The 17,494-nt window shown below is 32.6% G+C and overlaps 1 protein-coding gene across 2 annotated transcripts; it reads left to right on the top strand.

Annotated features, from left to right (window-relative positions):
- The first annotated feature begins 1,459 nt into the window (after positions 1-1,459).
- On the top strand, positions 1,460-13,250 carry LOC133174162 (CCN family member 2-like). 2 transcript variants are annotated; one of them, XM_061309223.1, is made up of 5 exons: positions 1,460-1,796; positions 8,823-9,030; positions 9,404-9,691; positions 9,950-10,128; positions 12,839-13,250. In XM_061309223.1, the coding sequence occupies exons 1-5, from the start codon at positions 1,680-1,682 to the stop codon at positions 13,106-13,108; spliced, it is 1,062 nt and encodes a 353-aa protein (XP_061165207.1). In that variant the 5' UTR covers positions 1,460-1,679; the 3' UTR covers positions 13,109-13,250. The 2 variants fall into 2 exon arrangements, with proteins under 2 accessions (XP_061165207.1, XP_061165206.1); XM_061309222.1 differs by having other exon boundaries at positions 1,463-1,796; positions 12,836-13,250.
- The last annotated feature ends 4,244 nt before the right edge of the window (positions 13,251-17,494 follow it).

Genomic DNA, 17,494 nt, shown 5'->3' with positions numbered 1-17,494 from the left:
ATAATGACCTAGCAATTTGAAAAACAGCAGTCAAAATTCGACCTAACGACAGATTGTATTTGCAAATAAGTCATTGAATCGACCATTGACTTTGCAAAATGCAAAATATTGAATGTAAACGAGAATATTGATACCCACGGATCAACTTATTTGTCAACAGCCTGTCTCGCTTAAGAAATTCATCAAATTTGAACGTTTTTTGCAGAAACATAACTCGTTTATTAGTGTTTCGGGAAAAGATTATTTGTACATGAATGCGAGCGGGAAGGTTAGTTAGTTCTCAAGGCTTATTTCTATGCTTATTTTTCTTTGAGTAAATATATATCTGATTATTAGACTTCGCGATCATTTCCTCTAAAAAGAAAAGGGTAAAGGTAGCGGAAAGTGATCTACAAAACCAACAAGCAATACAAATCTGTGTACAGGGCATAAAACAGGAATACCTGAAACTTCCAGAGGTGGGATCAGGTGTCTCGGAAGAGTAAGCATCCCCTGTCGACTGGTCAAACCCGCCGTGAGCCCCTAAGTATTGATCAGGTAGACTGAATATTCCGCAGTCAAATTTGGTATAAAAACAAAGGCCTAACAATTGGTATGAAAAAAAAAAACTTCAGCCAAAGTACAACCCCATGAAAGGTTATACTTACTAACATGGTGATTATTATGACCGTAAAATTAACGAAACGCTGACTTTAAACGAGGTTAATTCCTGTAACATCAACTAATCTGCGAGTAGCCTGCCTTGGTTTAAAAATTGATAGTACTCAGAACATACTCTTGGGTATCGAATAAGTTGGGAGACATAAAGACATAAACCCCATCATCTGATTTTTCCACATAGCACCAGTTGAACTGATTAATTTAAAGTCTTTTCAAAAACAATTATCCAACATATTGTGACTACATTATCTTCAGCCCCAATTTTACCTCAGAATATTTTAAATTATGTGTTTAACTCAAATGGTTAAAAATGTCTGAGAAATTGGGATAGCAGAACGTCACTGCCATTTAATAAAAGCATGGAAGCAATTTCATCATTCATTAATAATTTCATTTTGTACAATTAAATAGACAGCAATATATATTTAATATATGGAGGACTGGCGTCCTTACGAAAAGTTTTGTAGTTATACACATTCCTAGCTGTATTATATTAGATGCCCCGAGGTTTAATCCTATTCTTATTTTTCAAATTATCCCCCACAATAAACCTAGCAGCTATTCAATCCGGCTTACATATTCAACAGAATCTTTACAAATTCAATTGATCTCGGCATAAATCGAATTCATTGGCCACTAACCACCCCGCTAACACATTTATTGCCTTTAATTGTTCCTTATTTATTCGCACTAGCCTGAAGACGCCTAATTCTTGATCGTTTGTCCAAGAAACGTGGGAGTCCACTTGGGTTTAGTATCTCGTTAGACCTTCAATTTCCGATCCGAGCATTTCTTATATTCCTCTCTCAGGAAGGGTGCCCATAATGCGGAAATCCCAGAAACAATCGACCCATGTGTGTTAATTAGTAAATGCTTTCTCTGATCCGAGTCCATAGCGGATATATTGTTACACGCAGCTTTAACGGGAAGAAATTTGATGAAGTTGAGAGTTGATTGAGGAACTCTATTGATCTGACCCGCCACTTGGAGCTGCGTCTTCGTTAGACACGGTTGTGAGGATGCTCTGGTGGTGTCTAGTCCTCATTTTGCTGGTGCCCCCCGGGGATACTTCCGGGTTCCCTTGTTATGGTTGTTCTAGAGACTTGCGAAGAAGAAACCAACAGAAGCGACAATCGGTCAGTATAACTGTTTCATACAGAATTTAGATTTTAAAAAAAATGTAAAACAGTATATTTAGTGCTGTAATGATATTGCATGTTGAAAATTAAACTGTGTGTTTTTCATCGTATACACAAATCTTAAAAAATTGGGGGGGGGGGGGTGGTTCCTTCCAAGATTCAAGCAGGTTTTCTTATTTATTTGTTATAAATTTAATTGATGATTAAATAAAAAGCTGCTTAACAATTGAATTTTATAACGGATATCAATAGAAAAGCGATTGATAAATGTTCAGATTTAATTTCCAAATTAAGATACTTTTCAGAAATGACTAAAATAAAAAAAAAATAGAAATCAGATTAGATATTTTGTTAACAGATTTTAAACCATCCCCCGTTATCAATAAATGCCGTAAATATTCGTTACATTATATATCTTAATAAAATAATTTCGCTGATTAAAAATTGCAATATTTCTATTGTTATTGATGTCCTTTGATAATCTCGTGCTTAATTATTTTTCTTCTTTGATCAGTAGATGAAGATGAGGCTAAAACAAAACAGAATTATTTACATACTTTGAAAATCAATAAAGCATCGGCATATTTTTCGTGATATATGATGATATAATGACAGAGCTTTTTATCAGTTTCGAGAAAGATTGATCCACAAATATCAGCACAGTATAACAGGATTAGCATTGATTAAGCCTCGAGTAAGGTCTCTATTCACCAGCGACATCGGAGGTAATCAGATTATCGAATCCTGATCCCCACATCCCCGCCCCCGGGCGACCACTTACCATGAGAGAATAAAAGCACGAAATACCATCATAAATTGATTAACCGGAGATGTGTATATTATACCGAGATTGGTTCCTCTGTAAAATATTTATGTTTATTGCATGTTTGACGTCCATTGTCTCTAGAGTAAACCCTTTGATGACTTGAATTATAAACTATCAGAGAATCTCGGTCTCACACCCAAGTCTGTACCTTAGTGTTACATTACAGAAAGTGTGAAATGTTATATGTCAAATCAGAGAAAGATTTCTTCTGAAAGATAAAAAACGCATCGCAGCTACAACCGTCTTAAACGGTTCATCTACATAGCACGACAATCCAATTCTTTCCTTTCATCAGAGACTTTATTTTTCATTCACAGTTCTGTGGTGTATGTAAATAATCATTGTAAAGACGAAAAGTGTAACGTCACGCTATTAGCTATGTCACACTGGACGATTATAACAGTGTTTGCTGTTTAAGGTTTTACCAAACGTCAACATGCCCAAAAATTTATTTTTACAACAGCTCCAAAACTATGTGAGGTATAAAGTTAAAACTTTTACAGTTTATAAAAATATCATTGATTAACAGATAGAAAGTATCACTTGATAACAAATACTTAAAGAAAGTATTTAACGAGAAAAAAATCTTTTTAAAAAATGCATATATTTTTAAAAAAATACACCTAATTAATTCCGTACTTTTAGTGAAAGTCATCATTGCAGAAACAATATATGTTTATCAATGAAAGGCAAGTTGGACTTCGATAGTCTCTGGAAAGTTGTTTTCCCTGTTTATTTTGTCCAAATATTAAGATTTGAAACCGAAAGTACATTGCAAATGGCGGATTATATAGGGTACTTGTCTTTATACATGTCATGCTTTCAATAATAGCCTTTCAGAGACCATTCACGTCCAACTTGCCCTTCATTGATAAACATATATTATTTCTTCATTGATGGTTTTCACTAAAAGTACAGAATTAAGCAGGTGCATTTTTTAAAAATATGCAAATTTTTTGAAATTGTTTTTTCTCAAAAAATATATTTTTTTAAACATTTGTTTTTAAGTGATACTTTGTATCTGTTAATCAATGATATATTTATAAACTGTAAAAGTTTTAACTTCATACCTCACATAGTTTTGGAGCTGTTGTAAAAATAAATTTTTGGGCATGTTGACCTTTGGTAAAACCTTAAAACTAAAATTCATAATGCCTACATGTACACATATTTAAAGAGACACCGTGACGGAAAAACAGGAAAATTGACAAAAGTGGAATTTTTGCAAGACACATGCAAATTTTATTCAATTCTTGAAAGTATTAAGTTTTAGAAAATTACAGATTTCAGAACCTAAAAAGTCTATGGAGAAAATATGGAGAGAAAGAAAAAATAGGAAAAAGAATTTTCGTTTGTCCCAACACGAAAATATTGCTTCACTTCTTCCTCTTTAAGGTACACATGCGCAGAAAAGTTGAAGAAGTTGCCATGGTGTCTATTCCATAGATATAAATATCGGATGACCGAGGATTTTGAAATAATCTTCAAAAGCAATGATCAGAACGTGTTCCAATTCTGTTTACAAGTGTCACGCTAAAAATAAAAGACACATGACCTTGACATTGTTGACATTGAAGACAACAACCACTTTTCTTTTTCCGGCACTTACATTTTGCAGTCTTTTCTTGCTTTTACCGTGCAGTTGAGATCTCAAAACTTCGTCTTATTCATATTTCTCAGAAATCTTAAGCTTTATGATATAATTATCTTAAAAGAAACACATGATATTTACTCATTTTGTAACTTTAAAATATAACTGCCCAGTGTCCTTCCATTGTAAGGTATGATTTTGAATCAAAATAAGCCACAATTTAAATTCATGGGAAAATAATCTATACTCAAGGGTATGACAAAATGAATTAAACATAGTTTTACCATTGATATACTAGGTTTGTGAAATGTAATCTATAAAGCTTTAGATATAGAAAACGTCGTTAATTTACAGGACATCTCTATAACCATCGGACTACACCATAGTCTATGTTTTGCAAGTGTAAAGACAATTATTTGCAAGTGCAAAACATGTTTTTCTCATACAGTTTCATGAGAAAACTTTGGTAAACAACTTTAAATATTTTCAACGAATGTTGATAAGAATTTACGACTTTAACTGAATTTAATTAACAGCTTTGTGAGATGCTGAATTTTAAAAAAAAAAAATGTGTTATATTGAAAAAATATACTGATGACAGAATCTCTGTCTCGGTCAAAATTGATATTTTTCTGGTGAATATTTTTATCGAAATTCAACATTTTGCTATGAAACAATAAAGAGACTCTTAACATACTTAATTTCGTTTATAAATCATACATACGGCGAACCATGGTTACAGTATAATCAAATTTGACTTGATCTTTGTAAACAAATTTTTAGATATGCATATACGATTTTGAATTTTAATATAGGATGATAAACTATAATTGACATATGATAAGTATAGTTTATCATTGAAAACTACAGTTTACAACCGTAGATAATAGGTTTTGAGTATAAAGCTATTATACTGTTATACATAGTTTATAAGTAAAAATTGTATAGTATAGTTTACTACCAAAGCTATGTTTACAAATGTAAAAGCATAGTTCAAAAGTAAAAATAGATTCACTTGTAAAACTGTGATACAGTGATAATGATCCCTAACTATGGTTAATGATTGTGAATTTTTTTAATAAATGAGAATATATTTATGAACAAAAATTTTCATTAACGTAAATTCACAGGCAGCTTAACTGGGTTTGCATACTTTAGCTATTATTTACAAATTGTAGTTATATATATCGTGTTGTAGAGTAGGATTTCCCCCATAGCCAGTTTCCCCCCTGAATCTGTATTTTCTCAGAGTAGGATTTCCTCCCTTATATCAATATTTAAATCATATCCACAACATTTTGGCTAAAAGTTTATATGAAATTTAAGTCAACTGATTTTTTTAATGGGAATATGAGTGCTTTCAATTCAAGAATTGTCAATTGTACATGGAGTATTAAATCTTAAAATATTTAGTATAAATTATTAAGTCCAAGCCCAAAATTTTAAAGCATAGAAAATTGTAAATTTAGTCACTTAAAAAATCCTAAGACTCAATGTCTCAGCACCTCTCTCGACGCGTAGATACCTGTTTGTTCAGGAATCAGGCCACCTTTAGTGATTTGATGATAGGCCCTCTGAAGGCCTAGTATCTTATTTATGGATCGATCCTTTTTATAAAGAGTGTGTGAGAAAATTCTAAAATTTATGTTATTGATAGGTTCCACATACCATTGTGAGTTCTTAAATCGAGTACTTCTTTAAAGGAAAAAAAGCCAAGACCAAAATATTAATCAATACAAGAAATACTGCTTTTGCAAGCCGAAGCATAAGTATGTCCCATTGAACCCTGCGATGTAATATTGAATTTAAAAGTAGAGAGCAAATAATCTGTTAAATTTTGCAAAATTTCATTTTTTAAAGAAATGATCAATTTTTAGTTTCATGGCAATGGCAACTATTTTGAATATATTTAAACCCCAGAAACTTGGAGAGACACTCACACATCAATATTATGTATGTAGTTTGAAATACAATTGGAGAAAAAAAATCCATCTCAAATAAAATCCCATGGATGCAGTTAAAAATCATCAAAAGTACCATTGTACCCTTTTTTAGAAGCTAGTTTAACCAGGTGAAAAGAATAAGATTTTAATGCTTCAAAAAAAAAATGATGATCAATTAGTGAGAAAAAGGGAAATTATTCAAAATTTTCAATTTTCAAAATAATTCATATTTTCAGTGTAACTTGGTGCCTTATTGAAGAAGGGGCACTTGTTACAATGTGTCGCCCCTCCCCCTATGTATACGTATAGCCATGATATTTTATTGGGGGAAATTTGGCTCTGGAGGAAATTGCACTCTATAACTATTACAGTTACACATAGTAGGACCCCCCCCCCCCCGGCAAAATTGAGTCTAATAATGGATTTCATTGTGGAAATCCTACTCTACAGCCATTTTTCCGTGGGGGAAATCCTGCTTAGAGTCAATTTTCCGAGGAGAAATCCTACTCTAGAGGCATTTTTTTTTTGGGGGGGGGGGGGGGGGGGAGAAAACCAACTATACCTGACCGGTTGAAGAAAATTTGTAACTAAAAACACCGTTTTGTAAACTATATTTAACAATTGAAAAGCGTAATTTATCAGCTGTCAAACTATTTTCAGTTCATTTTTATGAATTCGACATAATGGTTCTACATTTATGGACCAGTAATGGTTCTACAGTTAAGGACCAGTTACTTTACAGTCGAATTATGAAAAAAAAAAAAAAGAAAATTATAAATTTCAAAGCCACATGCACATTAGTAAACGTCTAAAATAGATAGATAACCCGAAGACTAACTTTATTACTATTAGAGATCTATGACTATTTATCGCGATTAAATTTTTTTTAAGGTTTTTTGACAATTCTGAAAGTTCGTGTTTTGTTTGTTGTTTGTTTGTTTGTTTGGTTTTCTTTTTGTTTTTTGTTTTGTTTCTTGGTCCAGTACCGTTAACTGGTTCCCTGACACCAATACTGCATTAGCAGACTAGCATATATATTGTTTATAGCACGTACAGACAGGCTGTTTCAAAATGGTATAGTCAATAAATTTAATTCATTTAATGTATGTGTCAAAGTAACATTTGGTAAATTTAAACGTGATTTAATAATTTGTTGTGATGCAAATATCATTAAGTTGTAATTAGGGAAGACACCTAGTCTAAATTGTTCAGTAAGGACAGTGTAGAAACAAGATGTAGTCCGGCTATTTGGAAAATAAAAACTGTGGATAAAATAAAATAAAAGAAATGAATATTTACATGTATTCAGTAGAAATAAACAAGAGTACAACTTATTACCAACCCAATTAAAAAGTTTGAAATAAATCCAAACTTTAAGAGCAGTGGCTGTTAGATTGTCTGTAATAAATGGGAATGTATTTTAAAGTTCCTTCAAACATAATATAGTGCAAATTAATGGCCTAGATCAATGTATGTAAAAAAAAAAAAAAAAAAAAAAAAAAAAAAAAAAAAAAAGATAATAAAAAAAATATGCGAGATGAATATGAAATGTTCCCCCTGATAGAAAAGTCATTTTATCGACCATAACGTAGAGTTAATACTGTGAAAGTGGATGGAGGAACGTTTTCAATCACAAAGTAAATTTAGGTTATGATGAACTAGTCTCCAGTGGCGCTATGATGCATTAACTGTCTCCGATTAGAGCACTTTCCTTGGGGTGTAACCTCACACATTTATTTTCCTGTCAGTCAGACCAGTTATATCGTCCCCAATGTTCCGAACTAATCTTCAGTGTTCACACTGGGGTGAGAAGACAAATACCCACAATGGACAGATCCTATATGTTTTCTCTTTCGTTCGCTTCGGCTCAATCAGACATTTTTTGTGTGGATTTCGTAGTCACAAATATTATATTGACGGCATATGTAGGTTCTCGCTGTCTTTGCAATTAATCTTATATAATTTAAAATTGTTCATTCAACTCTCTGCTTTTGACATTCTGGTTCAAATTCAAACGACGAATTATTGCATACCGATTCATTATAAATCATATTTATAAAAGAGTTTGGTTTTTTTTCTTCTCTTTTAAACATCTAACATTTTAACCTTTCAACATCTAACTTAATGTAGTTTTACTGACGTGTTCCTGAAACGTAAAATGAAAAAAACAAATCTTGTACATGATCACACGCAAAACAATTAATCCCTAATCTCAAGATGGAAAAATCTATAACTGACAAAAACCGGCTATAAATGAAGCGCCTAAATTCCAGTAACGTGTAATAGATTTCAAGGATCTGACAAAGGCGCTATTTATCTTGATGTTTTCTTACGACGGGAATCAATGACGTTCGTAAAATGGATGACTCTTAACAAGTGCTCAGAGACACTCAGCCATCAGTCTTCCGTGATCCCTGATTGTCCTCCTCCAACGAGATTGCAATCCACATGATAATAACATATTGAAAACAGAATCGTTATATGTTACACGCCAAGCTGAAATTGGAATTTATTTTCTGGCCAGAGATCAAACCATTTTTGGTCCCTAATTCTTATTTATCCTTTGATATGCTCTGCAAAGAATCAAAGAAAAAAATAGAACTAAAATTTTCTAATTTTAAAATTTACAATTGGAGACCAATGTCATTTTGTTTACTATTTAGCTTACACGAGAGTGCACGAGTCCATGTGAATGTCCTTTCCGGAAACTGACCTGTAACTATGGCGTCAGTCGCCTTAGAGACGGATGTGGCTGCTGTATGATGTGCGCGCGCCAGTTAGGAGACATCTGTAGTAAGCAGAATCTGTGTGAGCCTACTCGGAGTCTGTACTGTGACATTCCGCGATACTCCAGCATCGGCATCTGTAGGGGTATGATTATCATCGTACTTGTAGCATGTAACAGTGTACATAATATGTAAATAAAGTAACAGGACTGTTTATCATTACATATTATACATGTATTTGATTATAAAAAAAAAACTGGTCTAAAATATGATATCAGTTCATTAAAGGAGTCTTGCGAAACCTAGAAGGAAGTAAGTAACCTCCATGGAGCATCCCTTTTGAAACTGGCATTTTTTTTTGTACGACACGCCAGGGAGAAGCCTGGGTAGTGGTTCAAAGAGAGAAATTGCTTCTCACGCCCTCCGTCAAAATTCGACAATGCAAATTTGGTATAGGTGAATGTACACTTACATGTACGTTGTATCTTAGACAGTGAATTAGTTTTGATTTTTTTTAGCCTTGCACCCAAAGTCCTGTAATGTAAATGGCGTAAAATACAAAGATGGCGCCCAGTTCCAGTTGGGTTGCAGTAGGATGTGTACTTGTCAGAACGGTAATTATGGGTGTGCCGACTTATGTCCCCAAGAACATATCCCACCCTCCGACAAATTCTGTAAAAACGCCAGACTGGTCAGTGTTAGTGGCACATGCTGCAAAGAATGGTCATGTGACCTGGCAAACGTCACGAATAAATCGCCAAGGCATGCCATGTTAAAAGGCGCCAACCTGCTGGTTATGTCAGAAGGTTTGTTTTAAATTAACAATTTTCGATAGAACGAGTAAATTATTTATATTGTAGATATAATTTTTATTTCAAAAAATATGAACGACAGAATCAAAACCTGCAAACATTAAAAAATTAATTGCTGTTATTTACAAGTATTAGCATAAGAGATGCCTTGATATGAAAACTATTCATTCTGATTGTATTCATTTAAAACGTCTGTTAAATGCAATTTTAACGCTATGTCAACTTAATTTTCGTTTATCATAAATCTTACAGAAGCCATGAAAACAATAAATATAACTGAAAAAGAGCCCAAATGTTCCAAAGAGTGGTCTCCTTGCTCTGTTTCGTGTGGCTATGGTCTGTCGCATAGATATGGATCAGAAACGTGTGACGTCATCAAAGATACCCGGATTTGTTATCCTAGACCCTGCGACACATCAAATATTAAACCGGTCAGTATAGTTAAATTCAACAAATTGATGCCTGGTTCTTCCAGTATTTTTCAAAAATTGTCATACTATTAATTACACTTATTTATCAATGCCTTTATTTACAGCACATACATGTTACAGGTTGGATTCTCTCCTTTATACTTTTAATTTTTGACATTATTAAAAAAAAATCCAAATAAAAAGATATTGCTGTAATGAAAACACAGGGTCTACATTTTATCTAGGATAATATTTTTCATATCCTGCTGATAAAAATATAGTATTTACCGGTCTTGTAGAGTAGGCTTTCCTCTCTAAAATCTTTCCCCCGGAAAACTGGCTCTAGACTAGGATTTCCCCCCGGAAAATAGGCTCTAGAGTCTTGAGTTTCCCCACGGAAAAATGAACCTAGAGTAGGATTTCCCCTACGGAAATCCCACATCAGATTAAATTTATGGAGGAAAATCCTAATCTGTGTAATGCTTATAGAGAACGATTTCACCCAGAGCCAATTCCCCTCCCATAAAATATCATGGCGTACCCGTGTATGAGGGGGGAAAGGGGCGACATATTGGTACAAGTGTCCCTTTTTCAAAATGGTGACCAGTTTCATTGAAACATACGAAGCATGAAAAATGAAAAATTAAATGTAATTTTTCTCAGTAACCTTCTAACCATTTAAAAAAATTGAGCATTAAAATCTTATTCTTTTCATCTGTTCAAATCTTGTTTCTAAAAAAAAAAAAGTACAATGTAATCGGTTGGACAAATTTTAAGTGTATTCATAGAAACAAAAAAGGAATTTTGTATTAAATTAATTTTTTCTCCAATTGTATTTCAAACAACATGTACATAATATTCATATGGAAGTGTCTCCTCTATATTCTGAAGTTCAATTAATGCCATGGATCTAAAAGGGGGTAATTTATTTCTAAAATTTTGAAATTTTGCGAAACTTAGAGTATTTCCTCTCTGCTTTTAAATCCAACATTACATCGCTGGGATGTAGGGGACATACTTATATGCTTCGGCTTCATTGCATAAGCAGTTTTTGTTGTATGGTGTTTATGGTTTTGGCTTGTTTTCCCTTTGAAGAACTACTCACTCGATTTGAAAAATCACAAAATGGTATGTGAAACTTATCAATAACACAAATTCTAGAGTTTTCTCACCACTCTTTGCAAAAAGGATGGGTCCATAGATGAAATACTGTGTCTTTAGAGGATAAGCAAAGTATAAAATAATTAAAAGTAACCTGATATAATTTAAAATTTGAAAAATGAGTTGAAACATCGTGTCTTACGATTTTTTTGAGTGACATAACAATTTCCAAAGAGTTAAAATTTTGGGCTAAGACTCAACAATTTGAGCTGTATACTTTAAGATTTCATACGTAATTCAACAATTTTTGAGTCGAAAACACTCATATTTCCATAAAAGAATCGGTTGACTTTCATATAAAATTTTAGCCAAATATTGTCGACATGATTTGAGCATTGATAAAAGAGGGGAAATTTTACTCTGAGAAAGAAAGAGGGGGGAAATTGGCTTATGTGTGAGATTTCCCCTCGGAGAGTACAGATTCGGGGGGGGGGGGGGGGCTGACTATGGCGGAATCCTACTCTACAACACCGGTATCTGTTTGAAGTACGGAATTTTATGGTTAAAAAAACCTTTTTTTTTCACGAACTGGCGCCAGCTGAAAGTGATTTTTACGAAGTAATCAACCTTCCTGAAATCCTCTTTTATAAAAGAAGAGTGTTTTCCATAAAATGTTCTCTCGATTTCTCAAATCGCAATTTTTATTTATATTTGACACAAGTAAAGTGGTGGGTTGGGCTGCACGTAACATTTCCATCAATAATGGGTGATGGATGCCTCGGTCAATATTGATATTTTTCTGGTATATCAAACTATATTCACCACCAAAAGAGTCCATAATTATATGGTGTCTTATTAAGTGCTTCGTATACGGAGAAGGATTGCAACAGTTCGAATTACTCTGATGATGCTTTTTCAAGGGTGTAATTATCCAAAGAATATACATGTTTATTATATAGTCTATTTATAGTCCCTATATAATCTATACAAACGCAAACAGTTCATAACACTACATATTCACCGGATTTTAAGCCGTATTCACCGGAGGTCGGTGCGCTTGCAGCGGCATTGTGACGTCACAATCAACACCTCAAACAACGTTGTAAACAACGGTTGCAACGGTCGGAGCCAGCTGTGTATCTGAGCAGGAAAAACATTAACCAAGCCTATCGCAGGATTATTTTCTAAACATTTCGATTTCTTACAAACAGCAAAAGGAAAACACGGAAACACATGTAATCTGGACATTTTTTTTAGTTTTCCACGACAGAAGTTTGTAAATAAAAGTGGTATCATCATGCAGCCTTCAAAGTCTTATTCATTCAAATCCGGACTATATAATAAAACGATTATGGACTCTTTCGGTGGTGAATATGGTTTGTTATTCACCAGAAAATATCAATATTGACCTCGGTTTCGCCTCGGTCAATATTGATATTTTTCTGGCTTCGCCTCGGTCAATATTGATATTTTTCTGGTAAATAACAAACCATATTCACCACCGAAAGAGTCCATAATTGTATATTATTTAATATATATCTCGACTAATTATTTCATATATAATATTGTATTTCAGAAAATGTAAGTTTATACTTTGGCGATTCTCTTGATTGTCTTTTTTTTTCAGAAGAAAAAGAGGTGTAAGCCAACATTTCGAATAACTAAGAAAGAACATATTGTTCAAGAAGAGGGCGACAAAATTTGCAAAAGTGTGAGGAAATACAGACTGAAATTTTGTAGTACATGCGCACAAAACCAGTGCTGTTTTCCATGGAAGACTAGCACACGTATGTTGGAATTTAAGTGCAGTGACGACAGTTATAAGTATTTGAAATATTCCTGGACTAAAAGGTGCAAATGTGAAAAAGAGTGTCCAAAACCAACTTTCGTTAAAAAATGAAAGTTGAATTCTTGTGATTATATAGTGTATATATTTGGTTTATGCTGAGAGTAATTTATTTTGCATTCTGACAACGAAATATCTATTTTTGTATTTTTGTATATACATGTATTTATTCTTTCTATCTATTTCCATGCTTTCTCTGTACAATGAAGTATAAAAATGTTCATATTCATTTTTATTTTTTACTTCATATTCAAATAAACTGAAACACTTTTTCATAAAATACTAATTTTGCAATGTTGTTCAGTTCTAAATTTTCTTTATTTTACATCTTTTCAGCAACAATTAATTATAATTCATATAATTGAAGAATTTAAACAGAAGTTCAGAGAAACATCTATAGAGAGAGACATTACAACAAATGGCCACTCAAGGTCATGAAAGTACTGGGTTCTCTGAACTTTTTATACATATGATGTAACAGTACATGACTTTATGAAACTGAAAAGTTTTATCTGTTGTTATTGATTATGTTAAATGATACCCTACGCTGTGTTTTGTATTCATTTTAATACAATTATGATTCATATTCAATGCTTGAGTAGTAAAACTACTGCATTCAGCTCTAACTTCCTGTTGTATCCAATAAACAAATCCCATTTCAAATTTTCACTTGACATTTTTTTTAAATGTTAATGTTTTTTGCTAAAGTATTATTTTCAAGGATTTATTTTGTCATAAAGGAGCGATAAAAAAAAAACTATATCCGTGTTTGGATAGATCAAGGAACGGAGATACTGAATTAATTCGTAAAGTTCGTCAACTTTTAAACTTCATAAAATATAAAGTGACCCGAATGTAGGTTCACATGGTTGAAAGTTCAGTATACACTGTATGCCCCCCCCCCCCCCCCCGAATTTTCAAAACAGAAATATATTGCCTTTAACTTTTAAACTATTCATTTCATTTAAACATGCAAGAATTTACAAAACCAAGAGTTTTATTTCCCATTTTTGGCTTCAATTAGTGCATGTGTATTCTGATTTTAACGACTCCTAGACGGTCATAGTTATTCTTAACTTCTTTATTAAGAATATACTTGTAATAAATTTATAATCAAAAAGAAAAATCACAATTTTTTAAAGATTTTATAAATATAAGCATATTTTATTGCTTTAAATTATCTTTAACCAAGATTATCACAATATATCTAGTCTATGTATTATAACTTGTTCCAATATGATACGTATATGATTACAGGGAAAAATAAACTTAGAAGAATAATCATTAAAGCAGCCTCTCCAAAGAGAACATGAGAAGTTAATGCTTGAATGAGGACCCTTTTGAAAATGAGTTAAGTGTATGGACCAATCTCCATATCATCTACGTACTCTATATAGAACAAGATAACATTGAAAACACAAAGATAACTACATTAATGTTTCTTCCATAGGGAATCCCCTTATGTTCACACATCAATAAATGATAGGCTGAGGTTAAGGTGAATGAACCTTCTTTATTCGTATAGGCATCTATTATATACAAGTAAGACCCGCCTACAGTAAGTGTGATGCCTTGAAACTCCAGAGGTGGGATTAGGTGTCAAGGAGGAGTAAACATCCCCTGTCGACCGATCATACCCCCCGTGAGTCCTATTAATTGATAAGAGTAATCTGTAGTTAAACTAAGTATTATAAAAAGCTTAGAATTGTGTGTAATATATCAGTCGAAAAATAATCTAATATAGATTGTATTTGTAAACCTAAATCTAATATCTATATTTCACAACAATATATATTAAGAATGTGACTACCTCCACCACCATCCCACCCACTCATAAACAAATATAATGATTATAAATAGAAACATCAGTAAAATAAACTCTTCTGATAAATTACAAGTTCTGCTGTATTTCAACGGGGGCGAAACAATATTGCAAAAACAAAATAAATAAATAAATATTTAAAAAAAAATACAAGACTTGCAATATTTTATTGCAAAACTACATAATAACTTTTCTATTAATATCACTCCCCCCCCCCCCCCCCAATTTTATGATATATTGCATATATTTAATTAATTGGTTTAAAAAATCAATTTATCTAACAGCTGATCGTATATTATTTACGTTCAGCAATTTTATTTCTGTTCATGAAATATTTGAATAAGGAAGTGTGTTTGATAATTTTTCCAGTTCTCTGCATTATGTTTCGGACAGCAATATTTTGTTTCCTAGATAAATCATACGTACATGTATATAACCTTATGCTTACAAAAGAAATTGACTAATAGTACTCTTTAGTGAGGAAAAGGCTAATACTACATTTTTATCGTGGAATATTGATTAATACTACATTTTTATCGAGGAATTGACTAATACTACATTCAATCAATTAACGTGCTCCATCTGTTTTGGTTAGTAAGTATACATAGATTTATAACTCAGCTAATCTTCTACGCACCTTCAGTAATCGTATCATATAAAAGCTCACTGAAAAAGAAGTGGTGTCATTGAATTATTAATTGCCAAATGAAAACAGTATTGGAGCAATATCTTTAAGATTGGGATTCTTGCAAAACGGGAAAAAACCACAAAGATTCAATAACACTTTAAATATTACAAAAATAAACAAACAGTGACAGTTTTATTTTTACAATAAAATGTCAGAAGCCTTCATATATATACACATGAATTTCAGTTCAATAATACTGGGAGATTTCAATAATGAACACACCGAAAGAACAATATTAAATAACTGAATAATAATGAATAACAATTAGTGGAGAAAATCAATATATGTAATTAAATATACAAGGCTGACATAAAATAGATTTTTTCTTTCTACTTGTAAATTGAATATCGATTGTGATGAGGCAGATTCGCTTGATACTTTCATCATCATTTACAACAAATCATTGTACATAATAAAACATACAAAACATTGTACTTAACATAATTATTTTACGTGAAATTGCTGAAAAGTTTCAACATTATTAGAAATTTAGACAAAATATGACCATAATACAGTGTCACAATGATATATTATAGGGTTTTGATATGAACACTTGCCAAATTATCGTACCTCAAGGATTAATATTCAGACATTTTTTTGCCGTCCCCATTTTTAGAATTTGTAATTTTCTCACAGGGATAAGACTACAAATACCTAAAATGGATAGAATCTGTTTCGTCTTTCGTTTGACGCAGCTAAACCTTACTCCGAAATCCCAACGCTTAAGTCAAAATCTGTGTGATATGCTGAAATGATGTAAAAGTCACGGTCCAAAATGAAAATATTATTCAATAATGCATCTGAAATTGCTGGGGGGGGGGGGGTGTTCCTCTAAATTTTGAGTTTGACAACTAATAAACATGATAATTCAAAACCTAACCTAAGTCTAAGTTTATATCATGATAGCAGATTGCACTGTGGGTCAAAATTTTGTTAATAAATCTCACAAACCTCCAGATTTTTGTCAAATTTAATAAAGATTATATATTATATTATATTTTGATCTTCGTCTGAAGATTATTCTAAAGCTATTCAAAACACTCTCTTCCAGTTGATTTTTTTATTCAATTTCCTCCGAGAATAATTTAAATTTAGAGAGTTTTTAAAATTATGTTTGAATGGTTTTATACTTAAAGACTTCTATAAAAATTTCACAAGATTGATATAATAACAGTATACGTAAACAAGTACATGTACCACCAGTCACAAGTTATCATTTTGGATATTGAAAGGGTAATGGGGTAGTTTCGTCACGTTTGATTTGAGCCGCAGTCAACAACTGTTTTGATTTCACATAGTTCGTCTTAGTGATATGCAGGAGTGGTTCAAATATATACGAACATAAAGAAACGGTCACAAAAGAAATGGGAAAATAACAAACAGTAATCAAGCTCAAGTGTCCATTGGAACAATACAAATTCGGAGTAGAGCAAACACGGACCTCTTAAAACATCAGAGGTGGGATCAGGTTCCATTGAGGAGTACGCATCCCCTGTTGAATTGTAACACAGTACTAGTGTGCTCGTTGTCGTGATCGTGCAAACGGAAAAATTCGTATACAATTCAGTGTGAAAATATTGGCCTAACACTTTGAATGAAAAAGTCAGTCAACATTTAACGTAAGATTATATTATAAACAAGGTCATTGTATCGACCAAAGAATTTGCGATTTGTTGACTGTTGAAATCCTTGTATCATAAACTTATTTATCGATAGCTTGTCTCGTTTTAGAAATTATTCGTACGTAAATCATGTATTTGCGAATCGAATCAACTGGGAGAAATAAACTCCATATGCAGGTGCAGGGGTCTAGAATTACGCTTTCCCGTTGCCCGGGGCAAGTGAAATTCATCTCGGGAAAGATGGTTTTCATGATAAACTTACCCGAACGGGAAAGTAATAAATTTCAGAATGAGCCAGCAAAACTTTT

Source organism: Saccostrea echinata, unplaced genomic scaffold (genome assembly GCF_033153115.1).
Source record: "Saccostrea echinata isolate AGI-Se365-2 ecotype Australia unplaced genomic scaffold, CSIRO_AGI_Sech_v1 ptg000057l, whole genome shotgun sequence".
Classification (NCBI taxonomy): domain Eukaryota; kingdom Metazoa; phylum Mollusca; class Bivalvia; order Ostreida; family Ostreidae; genus Saccostrea; species Saccostrea echinata.
Note: the sequence above shows the minus strand (reverse complement) of the source record. Positions and strands in the feature narration are given on the sequence as shown.